The following is an 18,385-nucleotide window of genomic DNA, read 5'->3' on the forward strand; positions in this document are numbered from 1 at the left end:
ATACAATTTTAAAGCAATTTGTGAACTTCAACTTTGCTTATTTGTGTAACACACTATCTCCGTGAATAGATTAACTTTGGTGAGCAGACTATTTAATTCACTAGGATATGATAAAAATACGCTGATAGACAATCTTTTTAGGTAAGCAAATTATACTGTTGTTATGCTAATTGCTTAGAGGTACCATTTTGTGAAAATGTACCATTTTGTGAAAATGTCTAGTATGAAGGGGATACAATGAATATTGTAATTGCTAAAATAAGTAAATGGCTTTGCCTTTTTCTCATTTTTTCAAGGTAAGTACGATATTTTATCATAGAGGAAAATGCTTGATCTCTTCTTCAAAATGCACTGATATCTTTTGATTATTGTTTTTCTGCTTTGTAATGGTTATTTAAAAATGTTTGCATTAATAATATCATTATAAATATGTTTTCTAAACATATTTTAGAAAACCAGAAAACCAGAAAACCAGAAATGCCTGGTTTACCTCTTGGATTTGTTTCAGTAACATATTAGGTTTATTTTTGTTATTTTAGGGTAAGAGACATTAGCAATTTCCTTTGGAAGTGAAATTCTGAAGAATTCCACTTAATGATAATTCCACTTATAATGTTTATAAGATGAACGCATGAAAATAATTCATTTATATTTAAACAAATAATGGAACATATACATCCAAATGAGAAGTAACAACTTGAAAGTCAATACATTTATTAGAGTCAGCTTGCTATTGCTCAAAACATCTCAAAAGTTTTCAAATTGTCTTTACTCCATGCTACTCATGAAAAAATGTTCCCCATATATTACTTTATAAGCATACAACGTTTTGAAAAATCATTTTGGCCATTAATTATTCCCTTTACTCATCAGCCAAAACCTAGAAGTTGAACATGTATGATATTTTTAAAGGAGTTCCAAGAATTTCATGACAGACATATATCAGAGGGCATATTTGTTGAGAAGGCAATCGGAATTAAGAAAGAATGTTAAGGGCCTAGACTTTATCCTGTTGACAAGGAAGAGTCCCTGGCAGGTATTAAGTAGCTGAGTTGCATGATAAATTCTGTGTGTTAGGAAATGACTCTGTTAGGTAGAATAAAAATGAAGTAGGAAGGGTCAACCAACCAAACAAGTGGTAGAGCCAATATTTGAATCCAAGTCTGTTTGATTCCACAGCCTGTACTCCTAATCAGTACGTCTGACTGTAAGGCCTCTGTTAATTAATTTTTTGGACTCAGCACAGAGCAGATATTAGTTATTCTAATATTGATGTGATTATGATAATGATCAAAGTGCTTAATAAACATCTGTTGAATTAAAAAATGATTAAATTAAATAAATTCACTACAATTAAAGCTTATTTCTTTAGGACCATGCAAAACAAATTATAAATTACTTCTTCAAAATTTGCTCTTTTAACATGTTTGGTGAGGTTGGGTTGTTACTACAACATGTCTTTGGTACCTCTGAGAGAGACAAATTTTATGATAACGGTGATATTGAAGACAGATAAAAGAAAACAAATTCTATTCATCAAGAAGTAGGCATCCTCTGTAGCTTATCTCCTGTCCAGTCATTTCATCTTGACCTAATACCAATCTTAGAGAAAGATAGGAAAGGTGAGGAATCTCTTTAGAGACAAAAATGCCAACAAGAATCTTAAAACTCAAAATATAACCTAGACTATTCAGCAGATGGGAATGCAGTGTTTTAATCCTAAAAGGCATATTAACTATCCTGACTAAAAATGGTTAAAAACCTGTCAGTGAATTAATAAAAGGTGAAAAAGATGAAAACCACTGTTTGAACAGTTTTAAGAAGACACTACAAATCTCAGATAATAAATATCAAAACAAGTGTATATGGAGTTTTTTTTTTTTTAAACAGAAAGGGACTTTAAGTTTAACATGAACCTAAGAAGGAAATAAATTCCCATTACAAATTATGTTCTGTGTGAAAAGAAATTGCAGGCCAAAAGGTCTTAAAGAATTTTCTTTCCAAGGGAAAATATTTTCTGTTCATTAGCTAGTTATTGACTTAGGCAGCGGGGGAAAAACAACTGCATTGGATAATGGAAGATGTGTTTTTAAAAGAAATCATTAAAGACATGATTATAAGCTGGTTGGTTGCTAAAGGTCCAAATTGTGAAAAACTTTGATGTTACTTATGGTAAGCATGACAATTGAAAAGTATCTAAACAAAAAGGCAACTCTGGTTATGAAGTACTATGGTACAATTTGTAATGATTAGTGGAAAAGCACACTAATTTGTGAGATGCAGTATTTTTAAGGTCACTCAACTTTCCACTTGCTATAATGCCGTTCAATTAAATACACAATAAATTTCTAAGATTATTTATGAAAAGGATTTTGTAATTCTTGTAAAATAGTATATTACAAATTCTGGCTGCGTACACAAGCAGAAACGCCTGATTTAATGCACCATTAAGCGAACTGTAGCTTTGCTGTACACTTTTTAAACATTCAATCTAATTATGATGAGGTTTGGTCTTACTAAACACTGCATATTTAATCTTTTTAAAGAGTCTATATAATTCAATCACAAGATACAACTTGTTTATGTTGTAAGCAAACATATACAATATTAACAATATACAATATCCTGGCCTAATTAGAAAAAGTTCATGTTATCTTAAATACATTTAGATGCATAACACCACACAGCTTTAATTTGAACTTGCTATTTAATTATATTTTAAAACTAATTTGTATGACCTAGTACTTTTTTTTCTCTCTCTCTCTTCTACACAGAATGTTGGTCTATGGATCCAGTTAAAACTAGATTTTACTGAAAATGAATTTAAAAAGATTGAGTGTGTTAAGGGGAGTGGAGGATTAAGGGTAAGGTGACAACTACAGACACGAAATTATTTAAATTTGATTATCAGATGGTGTCCTGCTGATCAAATCAATGGGCTACACTGCATCCTACAAGGATGCTTTCCTGGCATTCTGTCTCTGGGCAGTAGCATGAAGTTCTATGATTATTATCTACTTTTTCAAAAGATGATGTCTTTTCAGAATTCTCTCTTTCTTTTGTCATTTCCTATGCCCAGCATATGCATGAGAAAACCATGAATCTCTTAATATTATCTCCAAATATAGGCAGTCAAGTACCTGTATAAGTGGTATCATATACCATATAGGTATACAAATACTTATATACTTGGTATCATATATCAAGTAGTAAAGAAGCTATATGAAGGCAATCCATACCAGTATAGTCTAAATTTCATGAACTCTTTTGTTCCCAAATCTGTTGACTATGCCCTCTATACCTGGATCTCCAGCATGAGTTAAAGGGAAATCTTTAATGTTTGCATCAAAAATAAGATATGCATGAAGTTATTTAAAATCAATAACAAGCATAAATTTTGACAAGTGAAGTCAAACTTACTGTTTAGCTACTTAAGCGTAATTTAAATATATGAAATTAAACTGTGTAACAAAACAAGTTAGTTTCTGGAGGACAGAAAAACATCCACATCAGAATTGAATCTTACAGTATAATCCAAAAGAAGTAATAAAGCTTGTTTACCTTCACAAATTGTGACACCATTTCCTGAAAATCCCATGTTGCAATAGCAGGCTTCAATTCCATCGCGTATTTCACATTTTGCATTTGGGAGACAAGGTGTCTTGGTGCAATTTTGAGTATAGGAACAATTCAACAAAGTGGAAAAAACCACTAAATAAAATACAGAAATACACCTTTTCAAAAAGTAAAAGAAACACCTCTTCCCATTGTTGAATTAGAGTATAATAAACATAAATTATCCTCTCTTTCTATTTAGATAAATGGATTATAAATTTTTCCCAAGAGAGTACTTAGCTAAGTAATAGCACAACAGCAAGTAAGTAAAACTTGCTTTTAAGATGAAGGCTTTTTTTTTCAATTTTTTTCCAATTTCAACCTTTATCAAGTAAATCTCAACGAAGCTAAAATGTAATAAACAACTCAACTTTATAATAAAAACTGTGTTCCCACATCAGTATAGCATGTTGATTCAGTGTTACCCTTCATTCTGAGGTGAGATACTTTGAAAGGGAACTGCCTGATTGTAAAGCAATTTCCCTCCTCTGGGAGTAATTCTGTGTAGAAATGAAGGTAAATTGAGTATTTGGGTTTTTGTAAATTCAAATCTGTGTTATTTTAAGATGACATCTTATCTAGGAGAACAGATGCAATTGCTTTTTTTTCTGTGTTCTAATGATTGTTTTCAATTTCAATGGTTTTCAATTCAATTATTCATAATAAAATTTATTTCACTATTTTTTTTCCATTAGGGGAAATTTAGAAACAAAACAAAAACAAAAAAACAAACTCAACATTATGGTCAAAGAATGATCTTCCAGAAATGGAACAGCACACAAATGTGACCCAAAAAAAAAAAAAAAAAAAAAAAAAAAGAAACAAAGCAAAGAACAAGACTATACATCAGAGTTATTGAAATACATTTGGAAATTATATGTTGTGGACTGATAGGAAAAGATAAGGAAAAGTACAGAAGGCTCCTTTTTTATTGTTTTACCAGACCTTCTCAAGAGTCTTGAGGACCAACAGCTATAAAGCATGAGGTCATTCTTCTGAAAACAGTCACCTAGCATAAGTTGTCCTTATCAGGTACCAAGAGATTCTTAAGTATTCTGTTCTAAATCCTAGTGGCAAATAACTATGTATACTGACTAAGCCGGAATTATTTCACCCTCAGAGATGTCGTTTACTATCTTTCTGCACAGTGTGGTCAAAATAAAATGAAGCTCAAACTTGGCTCGACAATCCCCTTAAAATGCCAGGAAGCCTCCCATGGGTGTTAATGGTTTGGATTTCCCAAATTTCTTCAGGTCAGAACAGAAGAAAGGTGAAAGGGGACGCTGGACACTTCCTCAAGAGGAATAAAAAGGTAACATTCCCTGGACGTTGGAATATTCAGCTTTAGAGTTGAAAGGTCAAGGAGAAAAACATCCTGAGAAGTACTAAGTCAATTCTCCTCGTAGATTTTGCCAAATCCACTTGCCATGTGAGCTCCACCTCTTAAAAAATCCCGTCCCCTACAAGGCATTGGCCCCTCGGACGACCTCGGCGACCAGGGGCGCTGAGCACTCACCTAGGAGCGGGAGGAGTTTCATTGGCGGTGGCCGCGGTGGTGGCGGTGGCGGAGAGAGCGGCGGGGTGAGTGCGGCTGTGGACCCGGGACCCGGCGCCGCTGGGCGGGCGCGGCAGGGTCCCGGATCCGTCGTCCGTGACGCGCCGGCTTCCTCCGGACACTTTCCGGCCTCTTTTGTGTGAGTGTGTGAGTCAAGTCCTGAGTCCTCTGACCACGTCCGGCCCCCATCCCCTTTCCCCACGCCACCTGGGCTCTATTCCCTGCCTGGTGACCACTGACCCTGAGCAATGTTACAGCCCCAATGAGGAATCAGTTTGTCCCCAGGCGCACCTCCCAGAGTGACACCCTAAAAGTGAATACTTAAAAAGCAAAGGTCTCTGAGATCCATGCAGAGCCCCTCCGGAGCTAGCATCCAAAACTCAATAGGTTTTAAGGGTTCTCTCTGACACCTAAATTTCAAGACGTAGCCTTTTTTTTTTTTTTTTTTTAATATACTCACCAATAAATTTTCCTAAAGAACAATGGGTCAAGAAGTAGTCAGGGAACCTGAATCCATGCAAAGGGGCATGCTAGTGCTCAGTTTCCACCTTGCTGGGACTCAGGGTTGCATCGTGTAAAATAAGGATATAGTCTATTGTGTCTAGGTTAGATTGTGTTTTCCATTATCAACTCAATTTGAGGTAAAATTCACCTGTAGCCCCTCCTTACACCTGCAGAAAAATTGGTGCATCATATCCTTTGCATGTTAGTATACAAGTCGATTATGTAGAAAGATATCGTTCACATTGGAACATGGAAACAATTCTAGCTTAAAAAATTAAAAATAACTGGCACAGAAAACTAATGTATCATGACAGAAAATAGATCAATTGTCGCCCAGGGTTGGGATGCAGAAGAGGGATTGACTGCAGGAAGGCACAAGGAGAAATTGAGGTGATGATAATATTCTATATCTTGATTGAGGCGGCAGTTATATGAGTGCATGTATTTGTCATAACTTATCCAACTGTATTCTTAAAATTGGTGCATTTTATCGTATATAAGTTAGATGAATTGTATTATATGTAAGTTTAAATAAAGTTGATTTAAAGAAAGGAAATGACTAATATTTTTGCCATTAACACAAGTCATTTTACCTTTCAAAAGTCAGATCACCTTTGTCACATTCCATTCCTATTCTGTTTAAAAAGTGACTAGTGCAAATTTACTTTGTATAAAGGGCAGTCTCAGAAAGATGAACAGCCACAGCCCCTGGACTCCAGCGGGATTATGAACCCCTGGAAAAACAACTAAAACTAGTCACAATCACACACTACAAAGTGACTTATGTATTAACAGCAGTCACAAGTGCTTATGTGTTGACACATTTATCTGGCTCTCCATAGCATTTTCCCAGACTCCTTCTAGGTGAATATGGGCAAAAGTTCCTGAGAGTGGTACCATAATAGGTGAAGCAAATGAGGAACAAAAGTGTTGTGTGACTTGCTCAGAGTCCACAGCGGCTCTTAGACAGCTGGTCTAAGTGACTGGCCTTGATTCGAACCCAGACTACAAGCTCACAGTCCATGTTCTCTATATTGCTTCTAGAATGACATCGCACTCAAGAGGCTGTTGCAAGAATGATGAGTCATCAGATATTGTTATTTGGGAAGTTTGAAAAAGTGATTTAAAAGTCCTAAATGCCATAAAAAAGAAGTTTTGGACTTTGATGATAACTTTTTTTCTAAATATTTTTGTTTTTTTAAAACTGAAAAGCAATTCAGTGAATCACAGGCAAGAACCCAAATGATGCATTTTAAGGGCATACCAAAGGCAAGGAAGCAAAAATAAACCATGAAGAGTTTCATAAATAGATTATAAATGCCTGAACAAGGGTAGGCATATTTGTGATGGAGAGATAGGAACATATTGCAGAAAGCATTAGATAAAAACAAATTTGATGTCTGCTTGACTTGGTAAAATTGAGAGAGAAGGCTGAAACAAAGAGAATGTGGAGGTTATCTAGTTGTATGAATGGGAGAAGGTGGAAACCATTCACAAAGATACAAAATATAGGATGAGGAGTAATTTTAGGAGAAAAAATGAATGAGCCCAGTTTGGTAATATAAAATTGGAAGTAAGCCAATGATCTGAATTTATTTATGTGAAGCTAGTTTCTCCGGTTATAAGAAGTTGAGCTTCAATGTACATACATAGAAACAAACTTCAAAAGGCATAAATATAGAAATACATTATTTTCTGAGATTGGCTATAAACTGAAACACAGCACTTATTTTTAAAATAATTTACTCCATATATCTGCCACACTTACTTCATCTTTAATTTTATCCTAAAGATAATAAAATACAGCCCAATCTTTAAAAATATCACTTTTTCCTAGACATTGCTTTAAAATTAGCAAAAGTGAATTAACACTTGAATCTAAAAAAATGTTTCACATTTTTTTCTTTTGCATGTGTGTTCTTATTAAAAGGCAAAAATGTATTCATAGTTCTCGTCAAGAAAATGATAGTGTATAGGGGAGCATAAGGTGTTTAATGATGCTTATAGGTGTTTGTTTGTTTTGAGACAGAGTCTCGCTCTGTCGCCCAGGCTGGAGTGCAGTGGGTGATCTCGGCTCACTGCAACCTCCGACCCCGGGTTCAGGCCATTCTCCTGCCTCAGCCTCTGGAGTAGCTGGGACTACAGGCGTCCGCCCACACGTCCGGCTAATATTTTTGTATTTTTAGTAGAGACGGGGTTTCACCGTGTTAGCTAGGATAGTCTCGATTTTCTGACCTCGTGATCCACCCACCTCTGCCTCCCAAAGTGCTGGGATTATAGGCGTGAGCCACCGCGACCCACCCATGCTTACAGTTTTAATATTGCTCTTTGTAAAAATAAAATCACTTAAAAATGTATTGCTTGAAGAAGTCTGTATTTTTAAAGGAAAATACAGATAATCAATGTATAATTTTGGTTTCATTGTCTTGCATTACTTACAAAAAAACATTTAGAAGTTTTGGCCAGGGGCGGTGGCTCACGCCTGTAATCCCAGCACTTTGGAAGGCCGAGGCGGGCGGATCTTGTACAAGGTCAGGAGATTGAGGCCATCCTGGCTAACACGGTGAAACCCCATCTCTGCTAAAAGAAAAAACAAATACAAAAAAATTAGCCGGGCGAGGTGGCTGGCTCCTCTATTCCCAGCTACTCAGGAGGCTGAGGCAGAAGAATGGCGTGAACCCAGGAGGCGGAGCTTGCAGTGAGCCGAGATCATGCCACTGCACTCCAGCCTGGGATACAGAGAGAGATGCTGTCTCAAAAAAAAAAAAAAAAAAAAAAAAAAAAAAAAGTGTCAATCCAAAAAAGTGTTTTAATTACCAGAAAGAAAAGCATATTTTTAAAAAGTATTCTCAAACGAATATTGAACTATCAGTCTAAACTTTTATTAACAATTTTCCCTTGGGTACCACTGTGGCATGTTTAACTTTGAAAGATATACAACAATCACTTAGAGCTTGATTTTGGTCTAAACATAACGCATGGAAGTTAAGTCACTTTAAGCTACCTACCTGATTGTGGCTTTGATGAAATACGCCAGTGTGAACACTCCTCTTGCAATGTTAGATCTTATCAGATCCATGATTAGTTCTATCTTAGGTCTGTCTGTAAGTGCCAAATTAAACAGGATTTCCTTGAAAAGTTCTTGAACAGGTTGGAGTTTGCAATGGAAACTATTCACTCTGAAGACTTGTGTTTAATTCTAGCTTTTATCTTGAGTAGAGTCTTTAACCCTGTTGGGGATCAGTTCTGTTAAATGAAAATAACAGTATTTGCCCTGCTAGATGATAGTGAGCTGCTAAGGTCATTACTATACATGTAAGAATAATCAGACATCCATACCTTTGGACACTAAACACACTTAAATATAGGAAATTAATGTATAGTTGACATAAAGCCCTTCTCCAAAAGTGCATGTATTCTGCTTATGGTGACTGACAGTAGGAGCCTAATGCCACTTCTGGATCCCCTTTCTGAGGCCTTTGTAACAGTGTCTAGTTCCTCACCTAGACGTCAATAATGTGATTAGATTCCAAGTGTTTGTCACGCTGTAAGTATATCTCTTAATATTAGTCTATACTTATGGATCATTTGACTGTTCCAACTTATTGAACTTTTGCCACCAATTTGTTAATTTAGGTAATTCCGCATTACTACATATTTTCTGTATTCCCATAGTACTCTCAATAGGATGACAATTTACCACAGTTTCTCACCTAAAAATATTGAGTTTCTCGTGACTCACTTTTAGTCAAAATCAACATTAACAGTGTACTGTTGGCAAAAGTGCTATAGAAAGGTAAAAAAAAGAGAAAAATTGAGTTACATACGAAGTAGGAAAGATTAATTTGATTAAAACATACTCAATGTTGAAATTAAGAAAAGCTTTAGTAAAGTGGAACAGTAGCCCCAGTGTAGAGGAATGCCCATGAATGGAGAAGGACTGAAGTTTCCAAAGTGGACTTGTCTGTTAATGGTTCTTAATCTCCTAGAACTCGAAGGTCAGGAACAGAGTTTTTGTTTTTTGGCTTTTTGTTTTGTTTTGTTTTGCTCCATGACACTTCATTCAGTGCCTGTATGGAATTTTAAAATGCGCTGATTGATTGGATAAACTAGGAGTTTCTAGAAGAGTGCATAATGAAATTTGTCAAAAATGCACATTTGTGGCCAGGCGCGGTGACTCAAGCCTATAATCCCACCACTTTGGGGGACCAAGGAGGGCCAGATCATGAGGTGAAGAGCTTAAGACCATCCTGGACAACATGGTGAAACCCCATCTCTACTAAAAATACAAAAATTAGCTGAGTTTGGTGCACGTGCCTGTAGTCCCAGCTACTCCAGAGGCTGAGGCAGGAGAATCCTTTGAACCCGGGAGGTGGAGGTTGCAGTGAACTGAGATTGTTCCACTGCACTCCAGCCTGGCAACAGAGTGAGACTCCATCTCAAAAAAAAAAAAAAAAAAAAAAAAAAAAAAAAGCACATTTGTATTTTTGGAGGCTATCTGGAAATTCTCTGTCTCAGAGGTCTTTTAGATTTTCAGATGTATTTTATATCAATGGGATATAGCAAGGGTCAATCTTTTGCATTTAGTTTTTTAAAAAGCCAGCACAACATAGTTATTTTTAAAATTATTTGTTCCAAGATAGTAGGAGAAACGAGTTGTTTCTTTCTTTTTTTCTGGTCTAGTGTTAGACTTAGGTTTTAACCAATTGTAGAGAGATGCTAGTGTGGAAACATGGCTAGCTGGAAACTTGTGTCTTTCTAATCTATGTTAAATATGTCTAATATCTGTCAAAAGTTGGTATGAAAAACAAATTATAATGTTTTAATACACATTTTCACTTATGCATTTAATCAGTTCATCATCTAATTAGGAAATTCAAGTTAGTATCCAAAAGCATTTTAAAAGTTGGATTTCTAAGACTATAAACAGGAACACTTGACTAGGTTTTCTGCTACAATTTTTTCAGTGGAATGGGGTGCAAGAAGCATCTGGTAATTTTCAATGTTGACTGGAAGGGAGGAGCTCCAAGTTCCTTCCCAGCATAGTCATTCAATTGTTTTGTGACCTTCAGAAAAATCACTAAATCTTTCCATTATTCTACTTAACACATTTACAAATGTCCCTGCTTTTTATGTTTTTTTCTCTCCTAGAGTTTCTCTTCATAAAGAGTTATAAACTAGTACCCACACCTAAGAATAAATTTTCTTCTGAGGCAGGTATTGATGTGAAGAGGAAAAATAAAAAACACCTGCATTTATGCTAATTGTTTCCATTTTAACTGACTTGTAAATTATTTCATTAATTTATTTTTCTTTCTTTGGACATTTCTATGTTATAGAAATATCAAGCTGACTCATTTTCTAAAAGGCAGCACTCGTAAAACAGAAACCAGGTGAAAATCACCTCTTAATACTGTTCTTCTTAGCTATGCTTTCAACACTTTGTAACACTGATTTATTCATTGTTGATTGCTCTCCTTCATTGAGTTGTCCAAAATAACATCCTGAGAGGTTCCAGAATCCCTCAGGATGTACAAGTAATTAATATTATTTCTTTAGGTTTGTGATACATTGTACTTTACATTACATTTCATCTACCTTTGTGTTCTTCAATCACTCATTTACTGTATCTTTTTACAGTTATCTATGACTGCTCAATTTTATTAGAAAAATTAAATATTGTAATTATGTACTGAGAGCATATTTCATTTGCTTGTTACTCACTATCATCTATTGTTATTAACATTCATATTGAAGATACAACTGTCTGGTTCGAAACTCCAGGGAACATCATTATTAACTTCCTATCACTTTGAGAATTATCTTTTTATTCTTATGCTTTATTTTCCACTTTGTCAGAAATCTTTAATCTCAGACAAGATTTAATTTTTTCATTGTAAACTGTTTTATTAATAGCCTTCTATGAGAAAGAATTGGCTCAAAAAATAGCTGTTTGGAAATCTAAAAGCACATTAACTGATAATCATTTACAATTTATCACATTTTAAAAAATGTTCTTTTAAAGATAAGCATAAGGCTCCGAGTTTCCCTTCATATCTCTGTCTATAGACATAAATTAACATAAATAGTACTATCTCTAACCAATTGCAAATGTAATTTTGCTTACACTGAAATAATTACCCTAATTTAAAGGTAAAATTTCAAAAGCCGTGATGATGTAAAGGCATTATTGACACATAACTTGTGAATTAACATTTTAAAATAAGGGCCTATCACATATAATTTACCTTATTTATTGTGCTTATGTATGTCTTAAAAATAATTCACAAGCCAATTGCACTAGTTTCTCTTTCAAAATTATTGAATAGTTATTGATTTTCCAAATTTTAATTATACCAAATAATCACACATCCTGTACTGGTAGCATAGTACATAATACAAGATCATTTATAATTCTACTAATAAGCTTTGACTTATTTGTCCTGTGAAATAATATAAACACATTTGCTTTATTTATTGACTTACAGCAGAGTTATGGAAAGCTAGAATGCTGATCAGATTTGGTGATTTCAAGAATATTTCTATAATGAACTTCTAAAGATTGAGCAAACATTTAAAATTATAGCTTTTAAAAATGAATCTTGTTTGTGACATGTGAATAAAATTCTTTAAGATACAAAGAATATCGATATGGAAAAAAAAAGTAACATTGTTTCATTTTTGTGCCAAATGTGATCACTGAGTTCAAGACAATGCAAGAACAAAGAGTTTTTTATTACTAGATATTCAGGTATTTATAAGTAATTTTCTTAAAAATACATGTAAAATGGAAAGAATTCTGAATTACAATTGGAATTATCTGAGAAATTGTTTAGCTGTAAAAGACAGAGGTTGCAGTTGAATTATTATCAAGGTAGTTGACCTTTATTTCTGAGGTTGAGATTCTATTTTACAATGTGTTTTTCATTTTGACTACATAAATTAGAAGATAAAAATAAGATTCTAATGGAGGCAGTTAACATTTTCATCAACCTACGCACTTCTTAAAAAAAAAAAAAAAAGAGCGATACATCAAACAGTTTCTGAAGTCATTTTTATTTGATTTCTCTTACATTATTTTTTACTATTGGTCAGATATTTAATGATTATTCATTGTTTTATTTTAAAGAATTTCAATATTGTATCATTAGCAACATATCTTTCAAATATTGTCCTCACCACACACATATTTTTGAGAGTGTAAAATGTTTTAGTCATACCTGAAAAAAGCACTTTTGAAAACTTTATAATAATGCATATCACTAAAATCATGATTCTTCTGCTGACTTTCTTTCGTTGAAGGCTGAAATTAATTTTATGCATTGTTTTTACTTTTGGTGCTAAGATTGATAAGGTTGCCATGTACAATATTTAAGTAGTGATGTGTCTTGTTTACAATTTTCTGTGGTCCATTACCATTGCATTTGTGAGGAACCATATGATTATGGTCTTAAAGGTTGTCCTGTGAATATACTAATTTTGTTCCATTTCCCCACTGTCCTTGTCAATAGAATGCCTAAATCTCAGCCTGTCCTTGTTTTGTTTGCTTTCTGAAGGACTTACAAGACTGTCAACAGGATGGATTAATTTTGTACCTCTCTCATCATAAAATGTTTGATCCTAATAAAGAGTTACAGTTGAATTTACTCTCACTGTGCAAATTTTATTGAGAGATAATGTGGTAAAAAAATGAGTCTATTCTTATCAGAATCTTTAAGTTGTAACTTCATGGTTTGTATTGAATGTTGCATACCACGGAGGAAATATGTGTATGATAAAATAACTTTCCCAGATGTAACTTTTAGTGTATATTAATCAACTCTTAACCTGATAATCTGTTGTTAGAGTATGCAAGTATGATTATAGAATAAAAGTAATAGTCTGTATAAAATGCCTAATAATTAAGGCTTTAAGAATAATAGAACTTAAAATCTTTCTGATTTTCTCTGCTTTATCTCAAAAACTGTATCCCAGTTCATATTTATCATGCTACAATCACATTAGCTCACTGACTCCCAGTGGCTTTATATGCCCAAGGCAATGTCAAACTTCTTTGCGTTCTGAAGCCAAAGGTGTTGCTTCATCTACCTGGTGCACCACGTACATCAGTAGAAGAAACTCAGCAGTGCCCATTTCTGGCCTTGCTGCTATTCCGTGTGCCTCCACACCAGTTACAAAGGCCTGTTTATCTCTCTGGTCCTCAGTGAGAATTTTTTTTCACAATGGATTTTTTTTTTTCTTTTATGATTCAGGAAAACTGTTCTAATTAGGTGACTGGAATCACACTGAAAGAACTATAGTAATTTAAAAAGAATGGCATGGAACAAGCTGCCATTCTGATGAGTGATTCTAAGGCAAAGGCTCTCAGCATTACTCTCGAAAATCTCACTCTATTTTCCTTGGTAGAATCTTAGAAAGGGATGCTCTTTCATAAGAAAACACACACTGACAAGTTAGCAGATCTATACAAAGGTGACTTTTAAAATTTCACTTAGGGGACAAATAATTCAAGTATTAATGAATTCCCCAATGTTGTTTCAGATATAGCACCAACTATTTTATATGTATCCATTAAGACTCCAGCCAACATTACTGAGGTTCTTTCTGCTGTGCGGCATATTCTGTGTGACACTCTGGAGATTCAAAGCTATAGAGTGACAAACGGAGTCATCCCCAAATGGTGCTAGAAATGAACTGGGTTGTCTGGATAGTCAGCTAGCTGGAACTTGGAGATCCTCTGCTTTGTTCATCAGGAGGGGTTGTGCCCAGCCTGGTGTTCCATGGGTCCCACGGTGCCCAGGTACATTCCCAGACAACTATTGTCAACAGCTGGCATCAAAATTCAGACTTTCTGGCACCCAAATTGATAAATTCCTTCCTCATAACTGATGGAATTGAGTTCTTACTCAACTCGCCAAAAGGGGAAGCAGGACCCTCCCTTCTAGGAAGCACATCTGTACTTCACGAACAGTGGAGAGGCGTGGGCAAGTAGCAGCCCTTCCCAGCAGATAATGGGAAGACTGGAGGGCCTGTGCCTTTTCTTCTATTGTTGACTCTTGGCTTGTAAATTTACCCAGACAGGTACGTGTAGTACATGCTATCTGTGTAAGATTGGATTTCTGTGAAAGGGACTGTGCCTTCTGTTCTTGCACTTTTGTTGTAGGGCAAGCCTATGAAAATGACTTTTTCAGGGAATAGCAGGCACATAGGAGACTAGAAGTCGTAGGTTCTAGCTGCCTAGGAGCAGTGACAATACGGCCCTTGGGAGGTTGTAACTCTTTCTGTGGGGTGGAAGAAGAAGCTGCTTTCTGATAGGAGAAGAAGAATCCTTAATCCAATACTCTACCTTGGTAGAGTATTTAGAATGAGTCGTCGGTGACTTTTATACAGTCCTATTCTAATACCATTAAGGTTGACATGACATGTCCCTAGCTTCAATATTATTAAAGTTAAGCAAGAGTAAACCAAAAATTATAATGCAAAGAAATCATTGTTAATTGTGGCAGAAAGAACATAGTCTGTTATAAGGGCATGGCAGAAACTGTTCATTGCTTCCCTAGCAAATATTATTTTCATCTTTCTTGGTAGGCATACCTTGTACTTGAAGCTGTGAATGTGGTCTACTACTAAAACAAAACTGCATTTTGCAACTGGGATTGCTGAGACTAAGTTCTGGCCATTGAGGTATAAGCACAAGTTCTGGATTTCACTTTTAGAAGCCTCCTTAACATAGGCTATATATATACATATATATTCTATTTCCTTCTTTCTGTTACTTTATCACAGTGGTAAAAATAGGAATTCTGTTTTCTTGAACTAGGAGAGAAAGCCACAACCTCATGGTGTTGGGGGTGATAAACTAGCTGTCCCTAAGGACTATAGAGCCAAGGCAGCCTCCCAGAATTGGTAGAATTGGCCATCCCCAGTCTTCTTAAATGCAAGAAAAATTTACCTAGTATCTTGTTTAAGTCATTGTCATTTTGGAACTGTTATTTGGGGATTTATAATGACAAAACCTAATCCCGACTGATAATGTTTTCAGAACCATCAATGTTTTGGAGTTCAGAGAGCTAGAGATGAGGACACAGTTATATACCAGAACCAAGGCATGGCTACCAGAACAGTTTACAAGTGTCTTCATTCTCTGAGAAGCCAGTTACCTTTGTACCAACATAATGCTGCCTGTCCTCGACCTAATTTGTTCTTGGCTTCTTGTAAATAAGCGACTTCCAGCAAGGGAAATCAGAGGTCCAGGCAGGAAGTAAGAATATTAGGAAAAAACAGGGCAACCACACGACCTAGAACAACAGTTTAAGGAACTGAATAGACAGAAACACATAAACACACACACACACACACACACACACACACGTATATGTATGTATGGGTGCATATTATATATGTGTGTGTGAATATATGGTACAACAGTATGGGAAGCTGTATTGTATATGTGTATGCATAGAATTCTAGACAGATATAAGTAAATTTATATACATTTACATAAGTAAATGCTATATCCCTCTTTATCCAAACTCTTTGTCCATATGAAGCTTATAAGTCCTTTAAGTTGTGAAGTACATTAAAGAAGTTGTTCCTTATTAAAATATAAATGCTACATGAAAGTACCTCAGAGTGGCAAGTTCAATACAGTGATTTAACTGTTCATGACTCTATCCTCTGAGTGCTTTGCTTTGTCTACTAAAAATGACAAACCTTCAAGACCTCAAAGAAATCCATAAACATTTTGCTCAAAAGGTTACTGAAACCTTTCTACAGAGCAACATGGTGGCTTTTATAGATGATGAAGGTCATTAAAAAATAAGATCATATTTATCGGAGTAATATGAAAAAGCGTCCCAGCATGCTGTAAGTAATAATGGGAGTCTTATTAATTTCTAACTATCACACAGTGTTTTTCTAACACAATGGTGAGTTTTGAGTGAAGCAAATGTGGCTTACTGATAAAGTCTTTTGGTTTCTGAGTAGTTGACATCTTGAATGAAATACTTACACCAAATAGCTTTACTAGTAAAATTGCCAGTTCTGGTTTTCCCTTCAATTGCAATTATTAGATAATATTAGCTTACAGATATTGGTGGAATTTCATACAAGTGGAAAAGAATAACATTTTGATATTTGAAGTCAACTTCTGATAGCCTTTATTAATGAAGCACACTAAATCTTTTGCTGCAGATCAAAATTTATTTTGCATAACAAGAAATTTTTTTACAATTTATATTATCTTAGCAAAATATTGATATTGATAAGAGTCACTGAAAATCAAATTTGGGGAAAAATATTAAGAAAAATTTGAAGTACATTTTTGAATTGTAAATAAAATAGAGATTTAATATTATGGCTTACGAAGGAATGAAATAAAAGAATAATCTGACCGGGTGTGGTGGCTCACACCTGTAATCTCAGCACTTTGGGAGGCTGAGGAGGGTGGATCATGAGGTCAGGAGATCGAGACCATCCTGGCTAACATGGTGAAACACTGTCTCTTCTAAAAATACAAAAAAAAAAAAAAAAAAAAAAAAAAAAAAAAAATTAGCCGGGTGTGGTGGCAGGCGCCTGTAGTCCCAGCTACTCGGGAAGCTGAGGTAGGAGAATGGCGTGAACCTGGGAGGTGGAGCTTGCAGTGAGTGGAGATAACGTCACTGCACTCCAGCCTGGGCAGCAGAGTGAGACTCTGTGTCAAAAATGAAAAAAAAAAAAAAAATCTACAAGTCTTTTTTACATTACGAGCACACTTTAGTAATGAGCGACACCTTTTGTTCTGTGATTTGTGATTGTTCATGGAATTAAATCTTCATTCTCCCTGTCCCCCTGACTTGATTTCCTTGTTTTGACCTTCACTGTGGTCTGTCTTAGTGTTACTACTATATATAATTAGAATGCTCTGCAAAGACAGTAGATTCCCTCAGTGGATAAATTCTGTCTCATTTGGCTGGAGCTATGCTGGATATGCAATATTTAGCCATATTCTTTGCTTTCTCATTGCTGCCCACAATGAAAATCTATCCCGTGGCTATTGTTACAGCTACCTAAGAATGCCTTGGCTCTGGAGAAGGCCTTCTAGTGAAAATTCTCTGCAGTTGTTCACTAATTAGTAAGGTAAGCAAATGAAAACAAACAAACTGATTTAGAAAGGAATTTCCCAATGTTTGTCCATAGCCTTAAAAGGATTCTTACTTTTGACTCAATAGTTTCCATTTTTAAAATATATTCTAAAACATGCACACACACACACACACACACACACACACCCCAAATCCAGATTTTGATAAGTTGTATGCATCAAGGTATTTATAGCCACTTCAATTATAGTATTCAAATATTGCAAACAATTTTTTAATATAGAGTATATAGAGTGTCTGCCTGTGTCTCCTTAGCTGGAGTGCAGTGGTGCAACCTTGGCTCACTGCAGCCTCAGCCTCCTGGAGTGATCCTCCCACATTAGCCTCCTGAGTAGCTGGGACAACAGGTGTGTGCCACCATGCATGGCTAATTTTTGTGTTTTTTTAAGACATGAGGTCTCACTGTGTTGCCCAGGCTGATCTAGAATTCCTGAGTTCAAGCAATCCTCCCACCTTGGCCTCTGAAAGTGCTAGGATTACAAGAGTGAGCCACAGCAGAGAGCCTGGAAACAATTTTTAAAACGAAAGCAAACGAAAAGGAAATAGTTAAGACAATTATACCATGGAGAGT

The 18,385-nt window shown here is 35.4% G+C and overlaps 1 protein-coding gene across 2 annotated transcripts in view; it reads right to left on the minus strand.

Annotated features, from left to right (window-relative positions):
* The window catches only part of ADGRL4 (adhesion G protein-coupled receptor L4), a 119,684-nt gene extending 114,371 nt beyond the window's left edge, over nucleotides 1-5,313 (minus strand). Inside the window, exons 1-2 of one of the 2 annotated variants that reach the window (XM_030913079.1) lie at nucleotides 5,132-5,313; nucleotides 3,562-3,711 (exon numbers count right to left, since the gene is read on the minus strand). In XM_030913079.1, the coding sequence (XP_030768939.1) occupies nucleotides 3,562-3,711; nucleotides 5,132-5,153 (172 nt within the window). In that variant the 5' untranslated portion in view covers nucleotides 5,154-5,313. Of the gene's footprint in view, nucleotides 1-3,561; nucleotides 3,712-5,131 lie in introns of those variants that run through there. The other variant, XM_030913080.1, reaches the window with a different exon arrangement.
* Nucleotides 5,314-18,385: the final 13,072 nt, after the last annotated feature.

This window comes from Rhinopithecus roxellana, chromosome 12, assembly GCF_007565055.1.
Source record: "Rhinopithecus roxellana isolate Shanxi Qingling chromosome 12, ASM756505v1, whole genome shotgun sequence".
Lineage (NCBI taxonomy): Eukaryota > Metazoa > Chordata > Mammalia > Primates > Cercopithecidae > Rhinopithecus > Rhinopithecus roxellana.